General features: G+C 41.7%; 2 protein-coding genes and 2 long non-coding RNA genes across 7 annotated transcripts in view; 2 read left to right on the top strand and 2 right to left on the bottom strand.

The window, feature by feature from the left end:
• Window positions 1-6,143, top strand: part of phlpp1 (PH domain and leucine rich repeat protein phosphatase 1) — a 47,905-nt gene extending 41,762 nt beyond the window's left edge. The window contains exons 10-17 of the mRNA XM_026149898.2: window positions 323-478; window positions 786-986; window positions 1,721-1,883; window positions 1,980-2,110; window positions 2,400-2,513; window positions 2,876-3,070; window positions 3,179-3,407; window positions 3,536-6,143. Coding sequence (XP_026005683.1) covers window positions 323-478; window positions 786-986; window positions 1,721-1,883; window positions 1,980-2,110; window positions 2,400-2,513; window positions 2,876-3,070; window positions 3,179-3,407; window positions 3,536-4,855 — 2,509 coding nt within the window. The 3' untranslated portion in view covers window positions 4,856-6,143. The remainder of the gene's footprint in view (window positions 1-322; window positions 479-785; window positions 987-1,720; window positions 1,884-1,979; window positions 2,111-2,399; window positions 2,514-2,875; window positions 3,071-3,178; window positions 3,408-3,535) is intronic.
• A 49-nt stretch (window positions 6,144-6,192) lies between these two features.
• On the bottom strand, window positions 6,193-14,218 carry mep1bb (meprin A subunit beta b). Its single transcript, XM_026149899.2, has 14 exons — window positions 13,925-14,218; window positions 13,781-13,799; window positions 13,636-13,686; window positions 13,482-13,525; window positions 13,287-13,365; window positions 12,552-12,669; window positions 11,551-11,729; window positions 11,057-11,275; window positions 10,683-10,835; window positions 8,525-8,740; window positions 7,936-8,403; window positions 7,630-7,809; window positions 7,246-7,387; window positions 6,193-6,691 (listed from the first exon to the last, which is right to left on the bottom strand). Exons 1-14 carry the CDS (start codon window positions 13,997-13,999, stop codon window positions 6,472-6,474), a joined length of 2,163 nt encoding a protein of 720 aa, XP_026005684.1. The 5' UTR covers window positions 14,000-14,218; the 3' UTR covers window positions 6,193-6,471.
• Window positions 14,219-14,500: 282 nt separating this feature from the next.
• On the top strand, window positions 14,501-16,263 carry LOC145421941 (uncharacterized). Its single transcript, XR_013903319.1, has 2 exons — window positions 14,501-15,071; window positions 15,700-16,263. It is a non-coding gene; the product is annotated as an uncharacterized LOC145421941 (long non-coding RNA).
• LOC145421939 (uncharacterized) lies at window positions 16,260-20,954 on the bottom strand. 4 transcript variants are annotated; one of them, XR_013903316.1, is made up of 5 exons: window positions 18,418-20,954; window positions 17,967-18,054; window positions 17,074-17,384; window positions 16,839-16,971; window positions 16,260-16,680 (listed from the first exon to the last, which is right to left on the bottom strand). It is a non-coding gene; the product is annotated as an uncharacterized LOC145421939 (long non-coding RNA). The 4 variants fall into 4 exon arrangements; XR_013903315.1 differs by having other exon boundaries at window positions 16,839-17,384; window positions 18,418-18,570; window positions 18,947-20,954; XR_013903317.1 differs by having other exon boundaries at window positions 16,839-17,384; window positions 18,418-19,780; window positions 20,221-20,954.
• Between the last annotated feature and the right edge of the window lie 923 nt (window positions 20,955-21,877).

Below are 21,877 nucleotides of genomic sequence, written 5' to 3'. Positions count from 1 at the left end.
CCGCGGGCTCCACTAGAGGCACTGCTATTTTTTGATATATTTTTTTTCTCCCATTCTTATCCATACTGTCATCATCCTTCTGCACTATTGTCATTTTTAATACTGTTTCAGGCTTCCCCGGTTACAGTCGTTCAAGGACCGGTGTGGAAAAAAAGTGTCACCTTATCTATTTACCAACCAGTCTATCGATCTATCTTCATCTATGTAGCCATCTAGCTATCACTGTGCAACACTTTTTTTTACACGTTTTTACGAGGCCCTTCCTGTTTGTCTTTAATCTTCTAGCAGTGACCTAACCATCTATATATTCTTCTTGCTGCAGGTTGTTATGCAGCAACAGTCTGAGGAAGCTCAGTGCTGGACATAACCAGCTGCAGAAGCTGCCTGAAAGAGTTGAGCGCCCTCTGCTGGAGGTTTTGGATGTACAGCACAATCAACTGGTTGAGTTGCCCTGCAACCTGTTCCTCAAATCTGACAGGTAGCATTTATTATCAGCTGAAAGTGATTTTTCTTTGACTAATGTTCACCTGACAAGAAGATTAAATGTAGGGACAGTGCAGGTAGATGAAGATAAAGCACAGAAATTCTAATTAGGAGTTTCCTGTGAAGGACAAGACCACCAAGGGCAAGGATGACAGGCAAATAAAAAACAATCAGTCTGTAGAAGGACATGTTTTTTGCAGTGAAGTATTAAGTAAGAATTTATGGAGTAGTTTGCAATTAAAATGAATCACCTCAGTGTTGTCTGTCCCTCTCTGAAGGAGATTTTTTTTTTCTCCTTTCAGCTTACGATGCGTAAATGCATCAGCTAATAAGCTGGAGCACCTGCCACCATCCAGTCTGTCAGAGGAAAGCCACAGCATCCTGCAGGAATTCTACCTGACCAATAACCGACTGACGGACAAGTGTGTACCCATGCTAACAGGCCATACACACCTACGAGTTTTGCACATGGCCTACAACCATCTCCAGACTTTCCCAGCCAGGTAAAAAAGTCATATGTTAAAGGGGACTTATTCCTTTCCTTAATCTCTGTCATATATGCACAAAAGCAATGTGACGCCTACCTACACACAAACTTCTCACCCATATATGCCGATGCTATAGTGACGCCTGTGCACAGTTTTTGAGCTGATGCTAATGCCAGAGGACGTTGGGGACTCTGCAGTCATTGAGTCAGCACTACATTTTTAAAGATTTTTATGCACCCTAATCCACAACATTGCATGCTCTTAGTTGCTGTTGTTCCTAAACACTTGCACTTTGCAATAACACCACTTACAGTTGAGTAAGTATCTGGTAGTGATATAGGAACAAAGAACTTTCACCAACTGACTTGTTGCAATTAAACATCCTATTGCAGTGCCTTGCTTGAATTCAGTGAGCTCTTTAGAACGACCCATTCTCAAAGAAATTTTCTGTCAAGTCAGACTGGATGACTTACGTGCTTGATGTTGTACACCTGTTGCAATAGAACCGAAAACACCTGAATCCAGAGATTAAGACGTGTGGCTCAATGTTTTCACATGTACCATTTCTGCTCTGGGATCGGTATGATGTCACTAACTTAACACACGCAAGGTGAAGGTCAGATGACTGCCACAACCGGGATCAGTATGCCATTTGTACTGGGGGGGATTTGTCTTTTGACTAAGCAATTGATTGTTTCAGTACTATTTTACACACTTGACTTCACCTACTGCTCTCTCTGATCTTTCAGTAAAATGGCTAAGCTGGAGGAGCTGGAGGAGGTGGACCTGAGTGGCAACATGCTGAAGACTGTCCCCACCACCATTATGAACTGCCGGCGAATGCACACACTCATAGCCCACTCTAATGCCATTGAAGTCTTTCCTGAGGTCATGCAGCTGATGGAGATGAAAGTAAGTCAGGGGCAATAATGCATATCTTTGATGCCCTGACTTTGTAATGCATGTGCATTTGTGCGAGTATTGACATCTGCTCTTTGTTGTTGTCAGTGTGTGGACCTGAGCTGTAATGAGCTGAGTGAGATCACTCTACCAGAGAATCTACCCCCAAAGCTCCAGGAGCTGGACCTCACTGGAAACCCTCGCCTAAACCTGGACCACAAGACTCTTGAGCAGCTAAAGTATGTCTGGGTTTTTTTTTTTGTTTTTGTCTTTTGTTTTGGGGGGGGGGGGGGGGGGGTGTATTTAGTCCTGCAGTTTTTTTTGTTTGTTTTATATGCGCCATCATAGTCCCGTTAATGTGGCTTCAATTTGTACTTTGCATACAGGGAATCTGAGTTACCACATGATGTATGTTTAGTATTTTATTTCACGTATGGCTGTTAGAAATACTTCAAGTGGTTTTCGTTTCTCTTTGCCCCCAAAACAGTGCGGTGAATTTGACCTTGTTTGCGTTTTCTTGTTTTTCAGCAATATTCGCTGCTTCCGTATTGATCCACCTCCGACCTTTTCATCGAGTGAGGCGTCTGGTGGGCCTGCTGTGTGGAGTCATGGTTACACAGAGGCCTCGGGCGTCAAGAACAAGTAAGCACAATTCAATCAATGATGAAATGACAACCAGCACCACCACACTCGCCCGTTGAAGCTGCACTAATCGCAACCTCTTGAGAGTGCACATCGTTAAAGCCGTGCGACTCAAATGAAGGAAATGTTAAAGCGGTGCTCGTTGAAAGCAAGAACTGTGTACATTCACATCCTGTGTGGACTAAATTGCTAATTCAGCATTTGAAAGTGCGTTCTGATGGCAAGTCTTCTATATCAAGGTTCTGCTTTACAGTCAAAGGAGTCATTTAAGGCATTGCTTATGCATAGCATATGGAGTGACATGATAAATAGTTGCACAGGGGAGTTGTGGTCCTAAGAGCTCTCATTCTTTCCTCTTTCAGACTCTGTGTTGCTGCCCTTTCGGTAAACAGCTTCTGTGGGAGTCGTGAAGCTCTGTATGGTGTGTTTGATGGAGACAGGAATGTGGAAGTGCCCTACCTCCTGCAGTGCACAATGAATGATGTGCTGGCGGAAGAAATCCACAAGACAAAGAGCGAAGAGGACTATATGACCAACACCTTCCTTGTCATGCAAAGGTTTGCAATAGATTCTACATGCCTCGTCTTCACTGTGTGTAACAAATTTCTCATTTCTGCCTCAAAAACCTCATCCTCTTCCCGTCTTTCCTTCTTCCACCCTTGCAGGAAGCTTGGAACTGCAGGACAGAAACTGGGTGGCTCGGCAGCGCTGTGTCACATTCGCCATGACCCCACTGACCCTGGTGGCTGCTTCACCCTCACGGCTGCTAATGTGGGAAAGTGCCAGGCCATTCTGTGCCGTGATGGAAAGCCGTTGTCTCTGTCACTCCTTCACAATGTAGGGCTGGAGGAGGAATACCGCAGGATCAGGCAGCACAAAGCTATCATCACTGAGGTAGAGATCTTTTTTTTTTCAGAGTACTGAAAAATTGGTGTAAAGTACATTCATGTAAATGCAGTATTACTTGCATCCTGCCTGAACACTATTGATTTGTATCTCTTTCTTTTTTCTTTTCTCCACAGGACAACAAAGTGAACGGTGTAACTGATTCTACACGAATCATGGGCTACTCCTTCCTCTACCCTTCTGTCATCCCTTGTCCCTATGTGCAGACAGTCACTCTAACCCCTCAGGATGAGTTCTTCATTCTCGGTAGCCGTGGCCTGTGGGATGCTGTGTCCCCCACAGAGGCGGTGGAGGCTGTTCGGAATGTCCCCGATGGCCTGGCTGCTGCTAAAAAGCTTTGCACATTGGCGCAGGGCTACGGCTGCACCGACAGCCTCAGCGCCGTCGTTGTGCAGCTCAATGTGAGTGAAGACTGCTGTTCCTGCTGTTGTTCTGACCCTCCCCAGCCACCTCCCAGTCCAGGCCTGGGACCTTATCCTCCATCGTCCTCTGCCATCAAGGAGAGACCCTCAGACGGCTCCCTCCCTGTTCCCCCCTCCTCCTGTAGTGAAATTAGCAGTGAGATTAGCACCAGTGAGATGAGCAGTGAGGTGGGCTCTACCGCCTCATCGGACGAGCCTCCACAGAGTTCCTTGGTCCTACTGCAAGAGCAGTCCCACCACCCTCACCTTCACTTGCACCATCAGGCCCACTTGCTGCCTCTACAGCACCAGCAGGCTCACACAAGTACCCAGCCCTGCCACTATCTTTTCCCGGGTTCAGAGCTGCCTTCATCCCGAAGCTGCTGTGCCCTCCACCCTGCCTGCTTAGCACACTCCTTTCAGAGGCAGCTCTCTAGTGCCACTTTCTCCAGCGCCCTTTCTGACAACGGGCTGGACAGCGAGGATGAAGAGCCCATCGCTGGGGTTTTCTCTAACGGTAGCCGTGTGGAAGTAGAGGCAGATGTTCACTGCCTGAAAGCACAGTCCTGCTTGTCCTCATCACCCAAAACACCGGTACCCTCATCCTCCAGTCAGGAACGCAACCTGCTCACACTTCCCCCACCTCCTCCACCACCGTGCACCCCAGAGCCCCTAGAGGAGGGGATTGACATGAGCCAAGGGGAGGCTGAGAACGGGCTTGAAAGGGATGAGTCATGGCCGGGAGCTGGAGTGGGATGCGGGGATGGAGGGAAGCTAGCAGGCAAGAGAAGGGTTAATGGGTCCGTGGCACAGCAGGAAAAGAGCCACAACCTTATTGAGGTGGCTGCTGATGCTCCCTCCAAGAAGTCCGGGGGTTACTTCACAGCTCCAGCCCAACCTGACCCAGACGACCAGTTCATCATCCCACCCGAGCTGGAGGAAGAGGTGAAGGAAATCATGAAGCAGCATCAGCAGAAACAGCAGAAGCCTGCTGGGACAGATCAACCCACAGACTACTATGACACCCCTCTCTGAACAGCAGTACCAACTTTGGCCTCATCTTCTTTACATGAACTAAACTGGTCTGATTTTCCTACACATGGACACAAACAAATGAGATTCGGCGAGAGGCTGTAAAATGCACACTGAAAAGTTTCATCAAGCTTTTTCTGTGTAGTCTCTCTTCTCCACGCAGCCCTGTCATTGGAGAGAAATGCACTGTAACCCGCTCCAGTTATAGAATAAAACAAGCAAATGAGCCCTTTAATGATACTCAATCCTCTTGAAAAGCCTATGGACGCAGCTCCAAGTGTCCATGGTCGTGCCCTTCTCACAGACTGTGGAACATTTATTTTTTACATTAGACAACCAGCTGAGTATGTAATCAACACTAGTCTCTTTGCTATAGCATTAGCTTGCCACAACACTTGTTAATATAAATAACAATTCAATGGTTTGTTTGTTTGTTTTTTAAAGAACTTACCATATCTTTTAATGTGAAAGCAGTGAAGTTTCTGGAAGAACTTTTTAAAAGCAGAGACACATAATCTTTTTATTATCAGTGAACTATGTTGAATGGTACACCAATAATACCACATCGAACTGTTGTAGATAGGGCACTTACAATACTGTATTTCTTCAGTAAATCATGGCTCTTGGCCTATAAAATGGCATAGAAATTTTTTTGTAGAAATTTTCAATACTAACTCCTAGGAGTTGCATACTCTTTATGGTGACTCAGTCACTTTTACTAATCTTCTCTGAGAGAAATGGTGATTTTTTTTCTCCAATGATTGTAAATAAGAGAAATGTTGTATACTGAGGCTTTTAAAGGAACTGTATGTCGGTGAAGGTTTTAGTGGCGGGGAGGATGCGTTTGTTTGCAGTTATGGAGGTGTCACCCTCCCTTTCCCCTTTATCTTACAGTGTAAGCCCACACACACACATACACACACACACACACACACAAATGTAAATGTGCAGTAGCAGGTCAGAAAACCCAACATTCCATGCAGTATAACTACACTAAGTGGCTCTGGTTTGCCCCACTCCAACTGTGATGTCTTGTAGTCATCACTGCATCTACTGAACACTAATAGACCGATCTTTGCATGCACACACACACCCATGCAGACATGACATGCATACAAGCACACATACACAGACACTTGGTTAATATTAGTCCCACCTCCCTCCTACAGTAACTGTTATCACCGGCATGACTGTGTCAAGTTCAGTAATACAAACAAATATATCCACATGGAAAAGAAACAACACAAATGTTCCTGTCTTTGGTATAATAAATTTTAAATTTGTGAATATACTTCATGTTGTCTAGGACTGTTTTTTAACAAATGAATTCATACATAAAATCAGGTTATCATGATTTTTTATTAATTTTTTTGATACACTAATAATGATGCATCGCTCTGCTGTGTTTCCACTGAATGACCAGTAAGGGGCAGTCTAATGTAATATTTTGATCCAGTACAGAATACAAAAGTCTTATTTCTATATCATCAAAAGCCTTGTTTTTTTACAGTATTTAGCAGGGAAATTTTTTTTTAAACATTTTCAACTATTTGTTTTTGCTGTGTTCTTCTGTTCACCAAGTTGTCATTGTGAAGTTCAGGGTCTGCCTCTTGAAGTCTCTAACTAGCATGTGAGTTCAGGATGACGGCGTTATTATTATTATTATTCGTGCGTTTTTTATACTTTTTCTTCACGCAGATGACACTGACTACTGTAACTACCAACATTACTGCCAGTACAGATAGAGAAGAGGCAAGTGCAAGGGTGGTTTTGTCACTGTTGGACCCTCTGTGCTGACATCTGTCCCCGTAGTACCACCAGTCGTCACCCACGTCACACCTGGACACCAGAGGAAAAGGATGAACATGAGAGACAGAAAACATACTTGAAGGTTTACCCAGCATTCACCACGTAGCTGATCGTGATGGTGGAAATTAGAGAAAGAAAGAAAGTGTACTTTATTGGTCCCCGTGGGGAAAATCCCTCTCTGCATTTAACCCATTCACTCAGTGAAGCAGTGGGCAGCCATTGGGCGCCCGGGGAGCAGTGTGTAGGGACGGTACCTTGCTCAGGGGTACCTCAGGGTAGCTGTTCAGGGGAATCGAACCCCCGACCGATGTGTAACAGGTTGTTTGACTGTCCAAACTAAACAAGTGCTTGACACTCTTAATGTGCTTGCTGACAGGACATAATTAGTTCACAGTGATATAAAACACAATATGAGAGGTTCAGTAGCACCTCTCAATCTTTTTTCTAAATAGGTGCACTTAAAACAAGTGTTCAACTGTTGCCAAAAATGGACAACACATTGATATAATATTAAAGTGTGTTAACGTCCATTTTTTGGTAAATGCCGTGAAGTTAGCATAGTGGATGACATCAAAAGTGCTCACCTGCAAGCAGGTTTGCCTTCATCCACGACACAGACACCGCCATTCTGGCATTGCACATTGTAGCAAACTTCAGAAGGTGTGATGGTGACAGGCTGTGAAGTTGTAGGAGGCAGGGGCTGGCTCACAGTTAAATGGGACACATCTGAAGAAGAGGAGCAAATGAGACAGCAGGTTAAAGAAACCCACGTGAAAGAGCTAATTGTTTGGATTACCTGCTGTGACCTGACCTGAGGGTTAATAAATCCTAGATGTGATCATGTATGCCGAATTACATAGTCCTACTTGTGCGGCTTGCCGAATTAGCATTACAGAATATGTTCGGATTTACAAAAAAATGGTACATTTACAAAATTAAAATGCATCTTGTATATCTGGTGCTTTTACCCTCCATGGTGAGGAGGAAGATGGCATCTCCTCCCTTGATAAAATCTCTGCTTTTAGCTCTGAGATGGGTGAGATACGCTGCAGTTCCATAGCCTGGCCCTAGGAAATACTTTGATCCGTCTGTATCTGTGACCTCAACGCCGACCTTACGAGGATCATCCCAGAAAAATTCATCAGAGCCTGTTAAAAAGAATATTAAAAGAGTGCAAAAATTGTAATACAGCAAAAAGCCATGATTTCATGATTTGTTTGTAATTTGCAAACAATTTCTGTGACTCTTTTTGAAAAAAGTTAAAATGACTGCACCTGCTGCCTTCATGTTGGGGTCAGTGGTGATGCTGCGCTGGTTGGACATGCGCTTTTGAATATGTGGATGCTGGTCCATTAGCATCATGGTTATCTGTTTCCAAGGACATGGCCATATCTGTCCTGTGTCCCCTTCACGGGCCACCAGATGAGCATAGGCTGACAACTGCCCCTGGTAGCCCTCTCTACCGCTGGGGTAAAGCATCATTTGGAAGGTATAACCCTCTTTAGAGGTGAATAGGGGGCTAAATATAGGTGTGTTTATTGGGGTGTTTTCCATAACATGACTGAAGTTTTTAACTCTCCAAATAAATTCTGGGCAGGTGGTCTCTGAAACGTTGATGTCATCCAAAGACTGTCCACCTGATGGGGGCCCAGCTTCCACTTTGGTCCCTTCAAAGACTACGCGGAATTTCATTTTAGCATCTAGACTGACGTGGTGCAGTTGCCAAAGCTCCTGAGGGGACCCTGTTATGGCACATGAGGTAAATGCATTGAATGTATTAAAAAGCAAGTGTACAAACCTGATATTTCAAGCAATATTCTGACAGTAGATTGTGAACAGAAGTAAGATTTCCAAAAATGTCACCTTCTATGGTCTTTATAAGGCGCAGACTTCCATTGGGGTTAGCTTTGTCATACTCTCTGACATAGACCTTCAGTGTGTCACTGGGCCCAGCACTGTTGTAATAGAAGAACTGCAGACATTGGTAGCCTCTTTTGGGGTAAAGCAATCTACTTTCCAGCAGAGCTTTGTCCCCAGTATTGGCTCTGCCGGTGCTGAAGTGCATAAAATACCCAGAGCCTAAAGATATAAGTTTCACTTCATTAATAGGTTCGGTATCTAAGCATGTTTGCACAGTGGATAATAAGACATAAGAGTACTCAAGCCAATCCAAAGCTACAGTGGCTTGCAAAAGTATTCGGCCCCCTTGAACTTTCCCACATTTTGTCACATTACAGCCACAAACATGAATCAATTTTATTGGAATTCCATGTGAAAGACCAACACAAAGTGGTGTACACATGAGAAGTGGAATGAAAATCATACATGATTCCAAACATTTTTTACAAATAAATAACTGCAAAGTGGGGTGTGCGTAATTATTAAGCCCCCTTTGGTCTGAGTGCAGTCAGTCGCCCATAGACATTGCCTGATGAGTGCTAATGACTAAACAGAGTGCACCTGTGTGTAATCTAATGTCAGTACAAATACAGCTGCTCTGTGACGGCCTCAGAGGTTGTCTAAGAGAATATTGGGAGCAACAACACCATGAAGTCCAAAGAACACACCAGACAGGTCAGGGATAAAGTTATTGAGAAATTTAAAGCAGGCTTAGGCTACAAAAAGATTTTCCAAGCCTTGAACATCCCACGGAGCACTGTTCAAGTGATCATTCAGAAATAGAAGGAGTATGGCACAACTGTAAACCTACCAAGACAAGGCCGTCCACCTAAACTCACAGGCCGAACAAGGAGAGCGCTGATCAGAAATGCAGCCAAGAGGCCCATGGTGACTCTGGACAAGCTGCAGAGATCTACAGCTCAGGTGGAGGAATCTGTCCATAGGACAACTATTAGTCATGCACTGCACAAAGTTGGCCTTTATGGAAGAGTGGCAAGAAGAAAGCCATTGTTAACAGAAAACCATATGAAGTCCCGTTTGCAGTTTGCCACAAGCCATGTGGGGGACACAGCAAACATGTGGAAGAAGCTGCTCTGGTCAGATGAGACCAAAATGGAACTTTTTGTCCAAAATGCAAAATGCTATGTGTGGCGGAAAACTAACACTGCACATCACTCTGAACACACCATCCCCACTGTCAAATATGGTGGTGGCAGCATCATGCTCTGGGGGTGCTTCTCTTCAGCAGGGACAGGGAAGCTGGTCAGAGTTGATGGGAAGATGGATGGAGCCAAATACAGGGCAATCTTGGAAGAAAACCTCTTGGAGTCTGCAAAAGACTTGAGACTGGGGCGGAGGTTCGCCTTCCAGCAGGACAACGACCCTAAACATAAAGCCAGGCAACAATGGAATGGTTTAAAACAAAACATGTCCATGTGTTAGAATGGCCCAGTCAAAGTCCAGATCTAAATCCAATCGAGAATCTGTGGCAAGATCTGAAAACTGCTGTTCACAAACGCTGTCCATCTAATCTGACTGAGCTGGAGCTGTTTTGCAAAGAAGAGGCAAGAATTTCAGTCTCTAGATGTGCAAAGTTGGTAGAGACAGACCCTAAAAGACTGGCAGCTGTAATTGCAGCAAAAGGTGGTTCTACAAAGTATTGACTCAGGGGGCTGAATAATTACGCACACCCCACTTTTCAGTTATTTATTTGTAAAAAATGTTTGGAATCATGTATGATTTTCGTTCCACTTCTCACCTGTACACCACTTTGTGTTGGTCTTTCACGTGGAATTCCAATAAAATTGATTCATGTTTGTGGCTGTAATGTGACAAAACATGGAAAAGTTCAAGGGGGCCGAATACTTTTGCAAGCCACTGTAAAACTGAAACATAGACTAGTTTCACATTTTACAAGTCTGTCATAAAAAAATGTTTAGTGTGATCTCATAAACAAGAGACCACACTAAATATGTTCACATGTTCCTATGAAGATATTTTTTCAAATGTTCTATGCAGAGGAGATTTTGGTACACTAAGAAGTATCTGAACATTGTTTTAAGAAAGAATTGTAAAAATATGAACCTATCCTTTCATACATTTCATAGTAGATTGTTCTCACCAGTGCATTTGCCCATGTTGGAGTAATCAGTGTCAGGCCCTCCAGTAGCTGTTGTAACCCTGTCCCAATCTGCCTGATCCCCTTGTCCCTGTATCATACCACAGATGTTTTCACGTTCAAAGTCGCACGAGTCCAGAAAGGTGGAACCTTGAGCTGCAGAGCAGATTTCATAAACACACATAAACAAGTGTTGCAGCACTTTGAACCGCAATAAACTATAAAAAAATCAAGGGACAAGCCATGTCATGAACATCATTATTGATGAATGTAACAAAACATGAAGTTGAACAGATCAGTACTGCAGGTGCAGGACAAGTTGACTTTTATAATGGAGAAAATAAAATAGTACTTGTGCACTGACTGCTGAATCTTACTGCAGTTATAGAGGCGGTTCAGCTTGAGCAGGTCACTGTCGCTGAACTCCATACGCTGGCCAATGATGTCACTGAAAGCAGGGATCTTGGTGACGATGGTGGGCTCCATGCCGTTCTTAAAAGCAGTTTTACTGTAGTGCATCATGGAGCTGTAGTCGTAGGGGACGCCCAAAGAGCTGGAGGTGGTGTCATCATAGGTGTTAAAATTGTGTCCTTTACCTGCAAATTGGACATACATAAAGGCGCCATTGCAGTTTCATCCATTGTGACATTGCATTACTTATTATTGTATGATTCATATGACTTGGACCATAAATGCTGCTTATCAACAGGTGTCAGAGACTGCTGACTTATAAAAGTACTCATATAACAATACTTGGGTAAACAGGTACGTCATGAAGAAATCACCACATAAAGAGATAAAACTTTATGAGAGGATGAACAGCCAGTGTTTAAACACTGTAGTTTGGTTGGATGAATAACAGTAACAATACCCTCTGTAATGCGGTCCCACATGATTTCGACATAATCATCACGGTCTGCCCTGGACTGCTCGTGCCAGAAACCCAGCGCATGAAGGAACTCATGTTCAATGGTGGCAATGTGGTCACAGTTTGTTCCTATAGACAGTCTCTGCTTCCCAACATGCCGGTTGCCAACAGAGGAGAAACAGCTTATGGAAAGAAAATGAGGCTTTTGTGAAGATCAGATAAACTCCCAGTGTCTTCTTGCCAATACTTTTCTGTAGTAAAAGTACAGAATAAATACACTCACTGGCCTCTCTGTTAGGTACATCTAATCATCTGCTTCTTAATGCAAATATCTAATCAGCCAATCAAATGGTATTAACTCAGTGCAGTTATGCATGGTCAAGTCAACCAGCTGAAGTTGAACTAAACATTCGGATAAGGTAGAAAAGTAATTTAAATGATTTTGAGTGTTCTGTGGTAGTTGGTGCCGGATGGGCTGGTATGAGTGTTCCAGAAACTGCTGATCTACTGGGATTTTCCCACACAACCATCTCTAGAGTTTAGAGAGAGGTATCCAGAAAAGAGAAATACCCAGTGATTGGCAAAAAATGCCTCCATGATGTCAGAGGTCAGAAGATAATGGCCCGACGTGTTCGACTTGAGAGAAAGGCAATGGTCACTCAGTTAAACAATCAAATTATCTCTGAATTGACAACATGTTGAACTTTTAAGCAGAGGAGCTACAGCAGTAGCACGCCGAGTACTGCTGCTTTCAGTAGAGAACATGAAAATAGAAAAAACTAGGCAAAACATTGGCTGGTATGATGAGTCTTGATTTCTGATATTGCACTTAGAAAGCCAGGAATAGAACCTTATTGAATCTATGCAATAAAAAATCAAGGCACTACTGAAGGGCAAAGGGGAACCAACATGGTACAAGCAACGTATACTTAATTGAGTGTCCAATGAGTGTATATAATCCATCTAAAAAGAGATTTTAGAAGAATACGTTCTTCTTGCCTTACCCATCCCCTTTAAAGACAGAAATGTAGTTTGCTTCTCCACTCCATGGCTTAAAGTCGATGCAGGTCTTGAGCCGGTACTGCTCAAAGGCCTTGAGAATCACACCTTTTGCATTGATCTCTGTGTACAAAATGAAAAATCAGTTTTATTATAGTTGAAAAAAGTTCTTTACGGTACCTTTTTTTAAGAACAACTGTAAGCTCCTGCTGAGTTATGATTACAGATGACACCCATACCCATATATTTTTGTGAAAGCACAAAAATATTGATAATAAAATGTGTTTAAATATCCAATTTATGACATTTGGTTTTTTTAATCTAAATTTTATCATTAATATTGTTTCCAAAAGCCATTAATAACATTGCATTTAGTCAAAAAAATTTTATTCTTTATTCTATTTTACTTTATTTTTAACTGCTTCAGATCCCATTGGCTTGTTAAGTAATAAAATAATACATAATCTGAAAAGATTATGTATTTTTTTTTCAAGTGCTTGAAAACAAATAACAGGAACAAGATTCATTTTAAAATTAAAATTAAAACATTAAATACTTGTAAACACAGAGCTAATAAAAATAATGCACATTTTCTCATTTATTTTGCTTTATTTATGCCACATGACTGTATATGCAAATATACTGTACTGTAGAGGCTTAAGTATGAAGCTAAATAATTTCAAATTGTAAAGAAAAACCCCCAAACAAACAAAAGGAAAAAAAAACAAGCTCGCTTTTACCCAAGTCATCTTGCATGTAGTATGGGATTGTCTTTGGCCACCTGTACTCTTCCCCTATTATAGAATTTCGGGGTTGCTTCTGCCACAGCCACAAAGAACAAACCACAAACAAAAGAACAAAATATTGAGCCATTGTTGAACTTTAATCCAATCCATTAATTTGTGTTGTTGGGGAAAGAAGTTCAATTAAGTTACCTCATCAAGAACTATGTCCCCTTCTGCAAGGTTCAACCCTGCCTCTGATCAGATTAAAGCACAAAGAAAGTTTAAGAGAACTGAATTTGGAATTTGGAAGAAAAAGAGAACATTTTCTTCTGGGTTTTTTTTTTCTGTTTCTTTCCTAAAATACCTTCATTGATATCAAAAATGTCAAGGTCCCGTCCACCGTCCACATCATAGACTGTAAAATCAAAGTAGTAATTTAACATGAAAATTAGTAAAAAAGTAACAAAAACAGTTAAAGTAGCCTTTGCTTGTTTGAGAAAAAAACTTACCTAATAATTTTGCTGCTGGCTAAATATTAAAATAAATGAAAAAGGAATACTGGTTATTGATTTTCAAGTGTATAAAAGTCAACTTTCAAGTTCTCCTAAGACCACTTCTGATAATAAAAACTAAACAAAATGACAATTTCTCACCAAGCAGAGTGTGGTACCACAAAGGAGGCATGCAGTGTAAAGGATGAGCACACCTGTAGGTTCCCTTCCTGCCATGCCATAGAATCTCCCTCTACAAGAGTGTCCAAATAAGACCTACTGAGCTCTGACGGGCATTCAGGAAGAAGAAATCAGAAAAGTGCATTTGGGGTGGAGAAATAAAATGCGTTCACAAGTCAATAACTGACAGAGCTATAATGGGCTCAAGTTAAACGACAACTTCAATCCACTCTGTTATCAGCCAATAAATCTTTGCACATTTGCAAGTAGCAGGCCTGATATAAGACATGTTGAAATTGATAGCAACCTCCTGATCTATGTGTACATTTCTGTTTTCAGGACATGTACTGTTATTATCGATTTCTATCTACACTGCATTAAAGTCAGCAACACTGTGGAGTGCTGCTGACTTCAACTGAGGATATTGTTGGGTGATAGAAGGAATACTTTGAAGACCTCCTTAATTCCACTGACACGTCTTCTATAGAGGAAGACGTGCCAGTGGGAAGACAAGTGTTCTGACTCATGCATTACAGAGGGCAAGGTCACAGCGCAGTTAAGCAACTCCTTGGTGGCAGGCTCCCTGGGATGGATACAGGAGGAACAATGCAGCTTTCGTCCCGGTTGTGGAACACCGGACCAGCTCTTTACCCTCTCGAAAATATTTGTGGATACATGGGAGTTCACCCAACCACTCTACTTGTGTTTTGTGGACTTAGAGAATGCATTCAGTCGTGTCCCTAAGAGTATTCTGTGGGAGCTGCTCCGGGGAGTATAGGCGCTCTGGCCTGTTGTTACGAGCCATAAGGGCTTTGGAGTTGACGTCACGCCGCAATGCATTATGGGAGCGCAGCGCCATTTTCGGGGTCTACGAATCAACACAAACACACTGTGTTGGAACGACGACTACAAGAAAGATGCTTAAGAGCCTCTCAAAAGAGAATGAACTGTATAGAGACCGATTGCGTCCAGAGGCGAAGCAGCGGTACTTGCAGAAAAGAGCGTGCATTGGAAATGTGGACCCGTATGACATACGGCCGTGGAGTAGAAACCCTGAAGACCAACCGCTACTGACATAGCCTGACCTTGTCTGTGGAGTCAGCGCGTACAAGTCGTCATTCAAACAAAGGTAAGTCAGCTTGAGTACTGCGAGTGAATGCGTTTGATTTCCCTGCAAACATTCACATTAGTGCAGCATAAATTCATTCATGAGGGGAAATTACAGTGAGAACATGTGGAGGCTGTTAGAGGGATAACATAGTGAGTTCAGTGCATTGATGAGACACTGTCCTGAAGGTTTGTTGTTCTTTATGGTTAAAGAAATTGCAATGATTTATTCATATTTATTATAAATAATTCTAATTATACATCTTGCTTCCATGTTTGTATCCTGTGTCACTAAAAATACATTTTATTTTAGTTTTATACATTGATTAATGACCTGCAGAATCTCCTTATCATACTAAGTGATTCATAATTGTCACTTTATGCTTTCTCCATCTCTAAAGTGATGACATCCTTGCATTACATACTTTAGGTTCATTTTCTGCAGGCAGGTTTCTGACAGAGAACAGGCAGATTTACACTATAACATGCAGCGTTCTATAGATGGACACATAAAGAAATGAAAAATGACATGTATGTGCAAACTTTCTAAACACTTTGTTACATTTATGATAAAGTAGATAAAACACATTTACGTCGGCCTTGGCTCATAGTTCTTGTCTTTAAATGAACTTTGTCTGTGTGTGTTTCAGGTCCTGCACTCTCAAAGACTGAATGAACCAGCATTGCAGCCATGGGTCACTGTGAGCATCACAGGGGAGGTTGAAGCCGCCCACTGCACCTGTATGGCCGGAGTCGCGGAGACCTGCTGCCATGTCGCTGCTCTTCTGTTTAATTTCGAAGCAACAGTGTTGATCTGTGGCACAAGGACTGTTACAGATGAACCTGCATACTGGGTTTTGCTGGGTAATATGACCAAGATACAGCCAGAGGTTGGCCATAAGATAGACTTCTCCTCTTCAGCTGCCCAAAAAAAGGCTCTCAATCAAAACATAAACAGACCATCTGTAGTGACAGGTAAAAGGAGCCGTCCTCATAACAGAAAAATCCCACCTGCTACTGTGGAGGAGTTGTCACTGCTATTGGATACTTTGCTGGAACACAGTAAAGCTGTGGGTTGTGGGAATGACCCATAATGTTTTATCTAGGGGTCTAGATTTATGCCTGTAGTGCACTGCCGTGTAAATAATTTGCATTTACTGAATATATACTGACTGAGTACCACTGTTCAAAAGTTGAATAAACAAACAAATTTTTGCCTGTTTTTTTTTTTATTAAAACCACCTTATAGAACATCACATCAGTTACAGTGTAGAATCCATGTCATTTATAGTTTACAAATGACAAAATGTTTACACAAAATCATGAGTGTTTACATGATATCACCCACTACTAACATTACTTTATTTACTGTATCTTTTGAAAAAATACAGCAATTTTAACAGCACAATACTTAAGAATATTTAACAGGAGCAGGTTTCATTTTTCCCTGGTTTTATTATCACACTGTTCAACAAACGCAGCAAACCTTCACCATCTTATCCAGGAGGGTCACCTCTTCACCCTCACATGGAAGAAGTAATCTGATTGGCATGGTGGTATGTTTGAAGCAGGTCCCTTGTGTAGTGCTGGAACCCAGTCACGATGTTTCATCCATTTCATGGGCTGGTTTGCTGCAATAATGCCAAATAATTAGCAACTCTATAAATAGAAGGTAGTTCTGCAAAAATCACTCAGTAGGATGTTTGTTCTAATTTGCTATGAGCTCAGAGCGCATTGAAAATAAAACTAATAGGCTATAAAGAGTGATATGAACATATTTAGAACTTACCGGAATGAAAATGTCAGGAGCACCAACAGATATTTGGAGATGGAAGAGAACTGCACGTCAGCTCGTCTCACAGCTGCTATCCAGACTAGACGCCTTCGTTTGGTAACATCGATACACGAGCTGCCTCATGTTGCTTCCAGGTTGGGAAAGAATGAAAAGATAAACCCTTTTCAAGCTTATTCTCTTGCCGGTCGTGCGATCGAACATTGCAACCGACCACACAGCAAATACGAACCATGGCTGTTGTGTGTGACTTCGCTCCCTTTTCACTTGCGCTAGACCCCCAAAATGGCGGATCGGGCCAAAATCCACCACCCTTTGAATCACCTCAAAAGTGTAGCAGAGTTGTGATGGGTAACTCATATTGAAGGAATAAAAAAGGTCCAAACAGCATGGCTACTGCAAAGGTCACGTTATCCAGATCTTGAAGAACTACTATACCCTCGATGATGATGCCAACGTCAGAAAAGTCATTGCCTGGTGCATCCTCTGGAGACAGATGTTCATTGTGGTTTTCTCAATCTGTGCAGTGGCCTCAGTCAAGTCCTGGTTAAACACAAAACATTTCTTTAAGATTCCTTTTTAAACTCATCTCTTTTGAATCTACCAGTTCTAATGTTAGAGTAATTTAAACCAATGCAAGCAACATAGTAAATAGCTATAGCCAAAGAGTGGCCTGCCATGCTGCCATTCATGGTCTAACAGAGTTTCTAAGAGAGGGTGAAAAACATAATTTCAAATGCTTTACATTAGTTTTTCTTAGAAAGACACCGGCCCATCAGAAATCCAGGTTTTGTCACTCAGAAGATGTTAGAATTTAGACTTTCAGCCCCACAATTTGGTTAGCTGTTGGTCTTTTTTTTTTTTCAAACAAAAGCTAATGTAAATATTGGTGGGATTTTCCTTTGTTCACTAGAATGACAAATTTAAAGTTTTTTCACACTGATGTGACCCCTAATACAGGGGTGGGGCCTCAAGGGCCGGCGGCTGAGTTCACTACCAGGCCTCATGTGAACTTCAAATTATTAAAGAGGACTACTGGTCCTAACTGGTCCAATGAGGATCAAGTGGATAACTAAATGCATTTTTAAATGTTGCAAAGCCACAATCTACTCATAAAACACTCACCATGAACTCCTGCACCAAGATGTTGCAATTGTCTTTCACACAGATGCGGAGCACTTTGATGAGACTCCCTTTGAGCATTAATGTCATCCTAAAGTATTATAACAAAGAAAACAGAGATTTGTGAACTTTTCAGTAGCACAGAAGAAAATGATCCCAGACCAAAACTTAAACCAGTCAACATGCAACACCAGCATCTACAAAGCAATATCAAAAGTTCCTGTTTGACATCAACTTTATGGATATATAGTTTCCAGAACATTTATTTTTTTTTAAAAAGATCAATTTTTCTCAGTGGGCCAGTAAATGCATGACGAAAATTATGGCATCCTTTCGGTGGAATCAGTACTCACAGGTAATAGTTGACTGTTTCAATGGATGCAGCATAAAAATCTTTTACTGACCTAATGCAATACATATACACTTTGTAGTTAAAGAATTTTAAAGTTCTTACTGTCATCATGGCAGCTACATCCTTTAGCTTTGTGCCCTGTTCCCCCGATCATTTTGCAAACACTTTCAGCAGACTGTCAGAGAGAAACTCAGCTCCGTCAGAAACCTTGACTGTAAAGGCATGGTTGGGATGCACTGGAATGCTGCATTTCATCTGAAATGACATAAAATTATTTTGAAATAACAGCAGGCACTGTGCTTGGTTAATAATCAGTAATGTTTTGTTGAATAAAAACTGTGTTTCCAGATCTTATGGGATTAAAACAATCCAAAGATGTTTATTTCTGATTTGCAACCCAAGAACCCACAAGTTACAACCTCATTTTAGTTCAAGTGTGCATTAATGTGAGTCCAGTAATCACCTTTCTGACAATACATACAGGTATAAGTTAAACCTATGGCAGATTTTGGATTTCTCAGTTGTATTAATAGGGTGGTCTATTTGAGTATGCATGCACCTAATAATTATAAAAAACCTATTATAATTAAGTTACAGAAACCTTAAGCGAAAATAGAATATACTTTCTTACCATAACACCTTGAACCCACAATCCATCAGCTGACTCCTGGTGAAATGCAGAATAATGTGGTCTCTCAATGTGCATCAACAAAAACAAAAACAAAAACAAAAGGACAGCAGGGGCCCGTTCTTCGTACCTCGCTAAGTAAGTTAGCCGGATTTGACTGTTGACGATTTCGCGTGATCCTGGATCGTTCGGTTCTTCGAAGCCCATCCGGGACTTGCTGTCATAGCAACAGAGCCGTAAGCGTAAACCTGCTCGGGAGCAGGTTTACTTTATGTAAACAGGATTAGATCGCGGCCACTCAGGTATTTCCGCTTCATGTATACGAAAGCAACAGCGATATTTTACCACTGTTGTACCATAAATAAATAACATCAATGTAACTAAAGATAATGCAGCACTTGATCCTTTTATTGATGTCACACAGATACATACAGGTCATTTCCTAAAAAAGGGAAATGTACTATTAACATTCTATTACATGTATGTGATTATTACAGATGTAATTCAGATTTCAGAGTAGTAATTGCAATTTACTTCGTGTAATCAAGATGGGAGACCACGGCTATAAAAGCGAAGGTGGATTTGGGAAGCCTGTCGCAGCCATGTCCTGTCCGTATACGCGAGCCACCCATTGCGGAAGGTGCAAGATTGATAAGGAGAGTCCTCAGAATCCAGCGTATATTGCGGGATAGACAGGATCCTTTAGCTCAGCGCGACAGTGTGCTCATAGAGAGATATCGATTTTCCCGTGAGGGTATTATTTACTTAACCAACTTGTTGACGAGGGGGTGCAGGACCACCACCTGTCTTTTTTTGCGCTGCCCCTTTTCTTGGTTGCTGTTATAAACAAACAAACAGATTATTTCAGGGTCTCTGTCCAAGAGACGAAAAGCAATATAAGTGATCAATATTACCATTCTGTAGAATATTCTTATATTTCACTTTTACTTGTTCCCATGTTCTAGTGGGTCCTGTTGTGGCTCTAATGTGAAAGGGGATATAATATAACATAATGTAATATAATATAATGTAATATAATATTGGATAATATAGTGTGATATGATAAATCTACCCTACCGCCTACTGGTGTTGGCCAGAGGGGCCGATGGCGCGATATGGCAGCCTGGCTTCTGTCAGTCTGCCCCAGGGCAGCTGTGACAGCTACCAGTGTGTGAATGTGAGAGTGACTGAATAGTGGCATTGTAAAACGCTTTGGGTGCCTTGAAGAGCGCTATATAGATCCACTCCATTATTATTGTTATTATTAAATTACTTACGAGTTTAATTTGTCAGCAACTTTCTGCCAGCCCTCTCTCCTTGCTTTTGCAGCCTTTGCAGTGTTCCCTTGCGTTTTAATTAGACTCTGAAACTCCTAAAATCCCTCACTCAAGAGTTCTGGCTCTGCTGCCGAAGAATACCGAGCTGAGCGCGCTCCTTCGACATTTTCGCCGACCAATCAAAGGGTTGCCGATCAATGTTTCTACTATCGATGCGTAGCCCCTGTTGGGCCACCCAGTGATCTCACATTACTTCATCCAGCTATACTAATCGTCAACAACAGGTGTGTTCGGGGAACCGGAATAGCGAGCTCAGAGTTAGCGCGATGATTTGATCTTGGATGTGTCATTTGATCTTGGATGTAGTAAGCGACGTACGAAGAACGGGCCCCAGGTGAGGGCAGGAGGGGTAGGGATGTAAGCTAGCATAATACCGCTGATGATATTAGCTAAAGCTGTTCAATGTCCAAAATCTCACTAACACCACGGTGCAGTAAATACACAATGTAACTGAAGAGTCAGTTGACAAATCTATTCACACAGAAAACCAAATTATGTTATGAGTGCCTCGTAATTAGGTTTAATGTGATATTACGGCTCTTGTGCCAAAGACAAATTCAAATGAAAAAGCGCCAATTCTTTGATAACAGATAAAACAGCAAATAAGCTAACGGCTCTTTTTTAGCATGTTACATGGCGGCACTTTAGACGTTTAACTACATTTGGCTGAAATATGGTAAGTATTAATTCAAAAAATCAAGACATACCAAAAAACGTAGAGTTGGCTGCTCGACTTGACTGAGATGGATGCATTTTTTAAACCACGATCCAAAGCCCGCGAGATGAAATCACGCGTGGTTTCACGAGATTTAACGTTGCTATCTTATTGACTTACTTCACCTGAACATGATATGAACAATTTAATACATCCTTTCTGCATATCATGTAGTTTTTACACTATATAGTTACATTTATCTTTAAAACATGAGGCAATTGTGTTAAATACATGCAAGATGCTTACATAAATCCAAGAGATGGCCAGTCCCTTTTTTTCAGTGAAGTTCGAGCTTTGTGATAAAAGATTTCTAGTTTTAAACATATACTAGTACACTCAATGCTTAATAGTCTTGAGGTTCTTATTGTCACTGAGAATAGCAATGTAGAACTGCAGGCTCTTGTTCTTGTAAACTTTCAGAGAAACACAAAGACTTTACATCAGAACAGTACAGCAACAGTACTTTTAAAGAAAAACACTGAAAACTACATCTTACAAACACAGCAATTAAGGACAAACCACAGCTTGGTTGCCATGATGATTACACTACAGCTGTCTTGAAAGCTTAACATTGTGTAATGAATCAACTTAACATTAACAGTCTGTTGATTCATTACACAATCTGGTCACCCAATTTTGATGTTATCAGTCCATTGAATGGGTGTTGTCAACAGTAATTAGCCCCATAGATATAAACCAGTATGGACTGTCTACACCTAATACGTGTTATCATCCACTGAATGAACTGAAGCAAGTGTTCTGGTTCAAAACTATAATTATTCTAAGAGACCACTCCCTTTAAGCTGATACATCAGATATATATTCATTCTTAGGTGTGGTGGCAAAATCTAAACCCTTATTCTGGAATGGGTACACACTGGT

This window comes from Astatotilapia calliptera, chromosome 18 (genome assembly GCF_964374335.1).
Source record: "Astatotilapia calliptera chromosome 18, fAstCal68.1, whole genome shotgun sequence".
NCBI classification, from domain to species: Eukaryota; Metazoa; Chordata; class Actinopteri; order Cichliformes; family Cichlidae; genus Astatotilapia; species Astatotilapia calliptera.
Note: the sequence above shows the minus strand (reverse complement) of the source record. Positions and strands in the feature narration are given on the sequence as shown.

Excerpts from the sequence above, each read along its gene's own strand:
- mep1bb (XM_026149899.2), bottom strand. The coding sequence starts at position 13,999 with ATGGCAGGAAGGGAACCTACAGGTGTGCTCATCCTTTACACTGCATGC. Across the intron at positions 11,276-11,550 it reads GTGGGACCGCATTACAGAGG|GTAAAGGACACAATTTTAAC; the intron begins GTATTGTTACTG and ends TCCAATTTGCAG. Across the intron at positions 7,388-7,629 it reads CTTCCTCCTCACCATGGAGG|ATGTGTCCCATTTAACTGTG; the intron begins GTAAAAGCACCA and ends CCTCTTCTTCAG.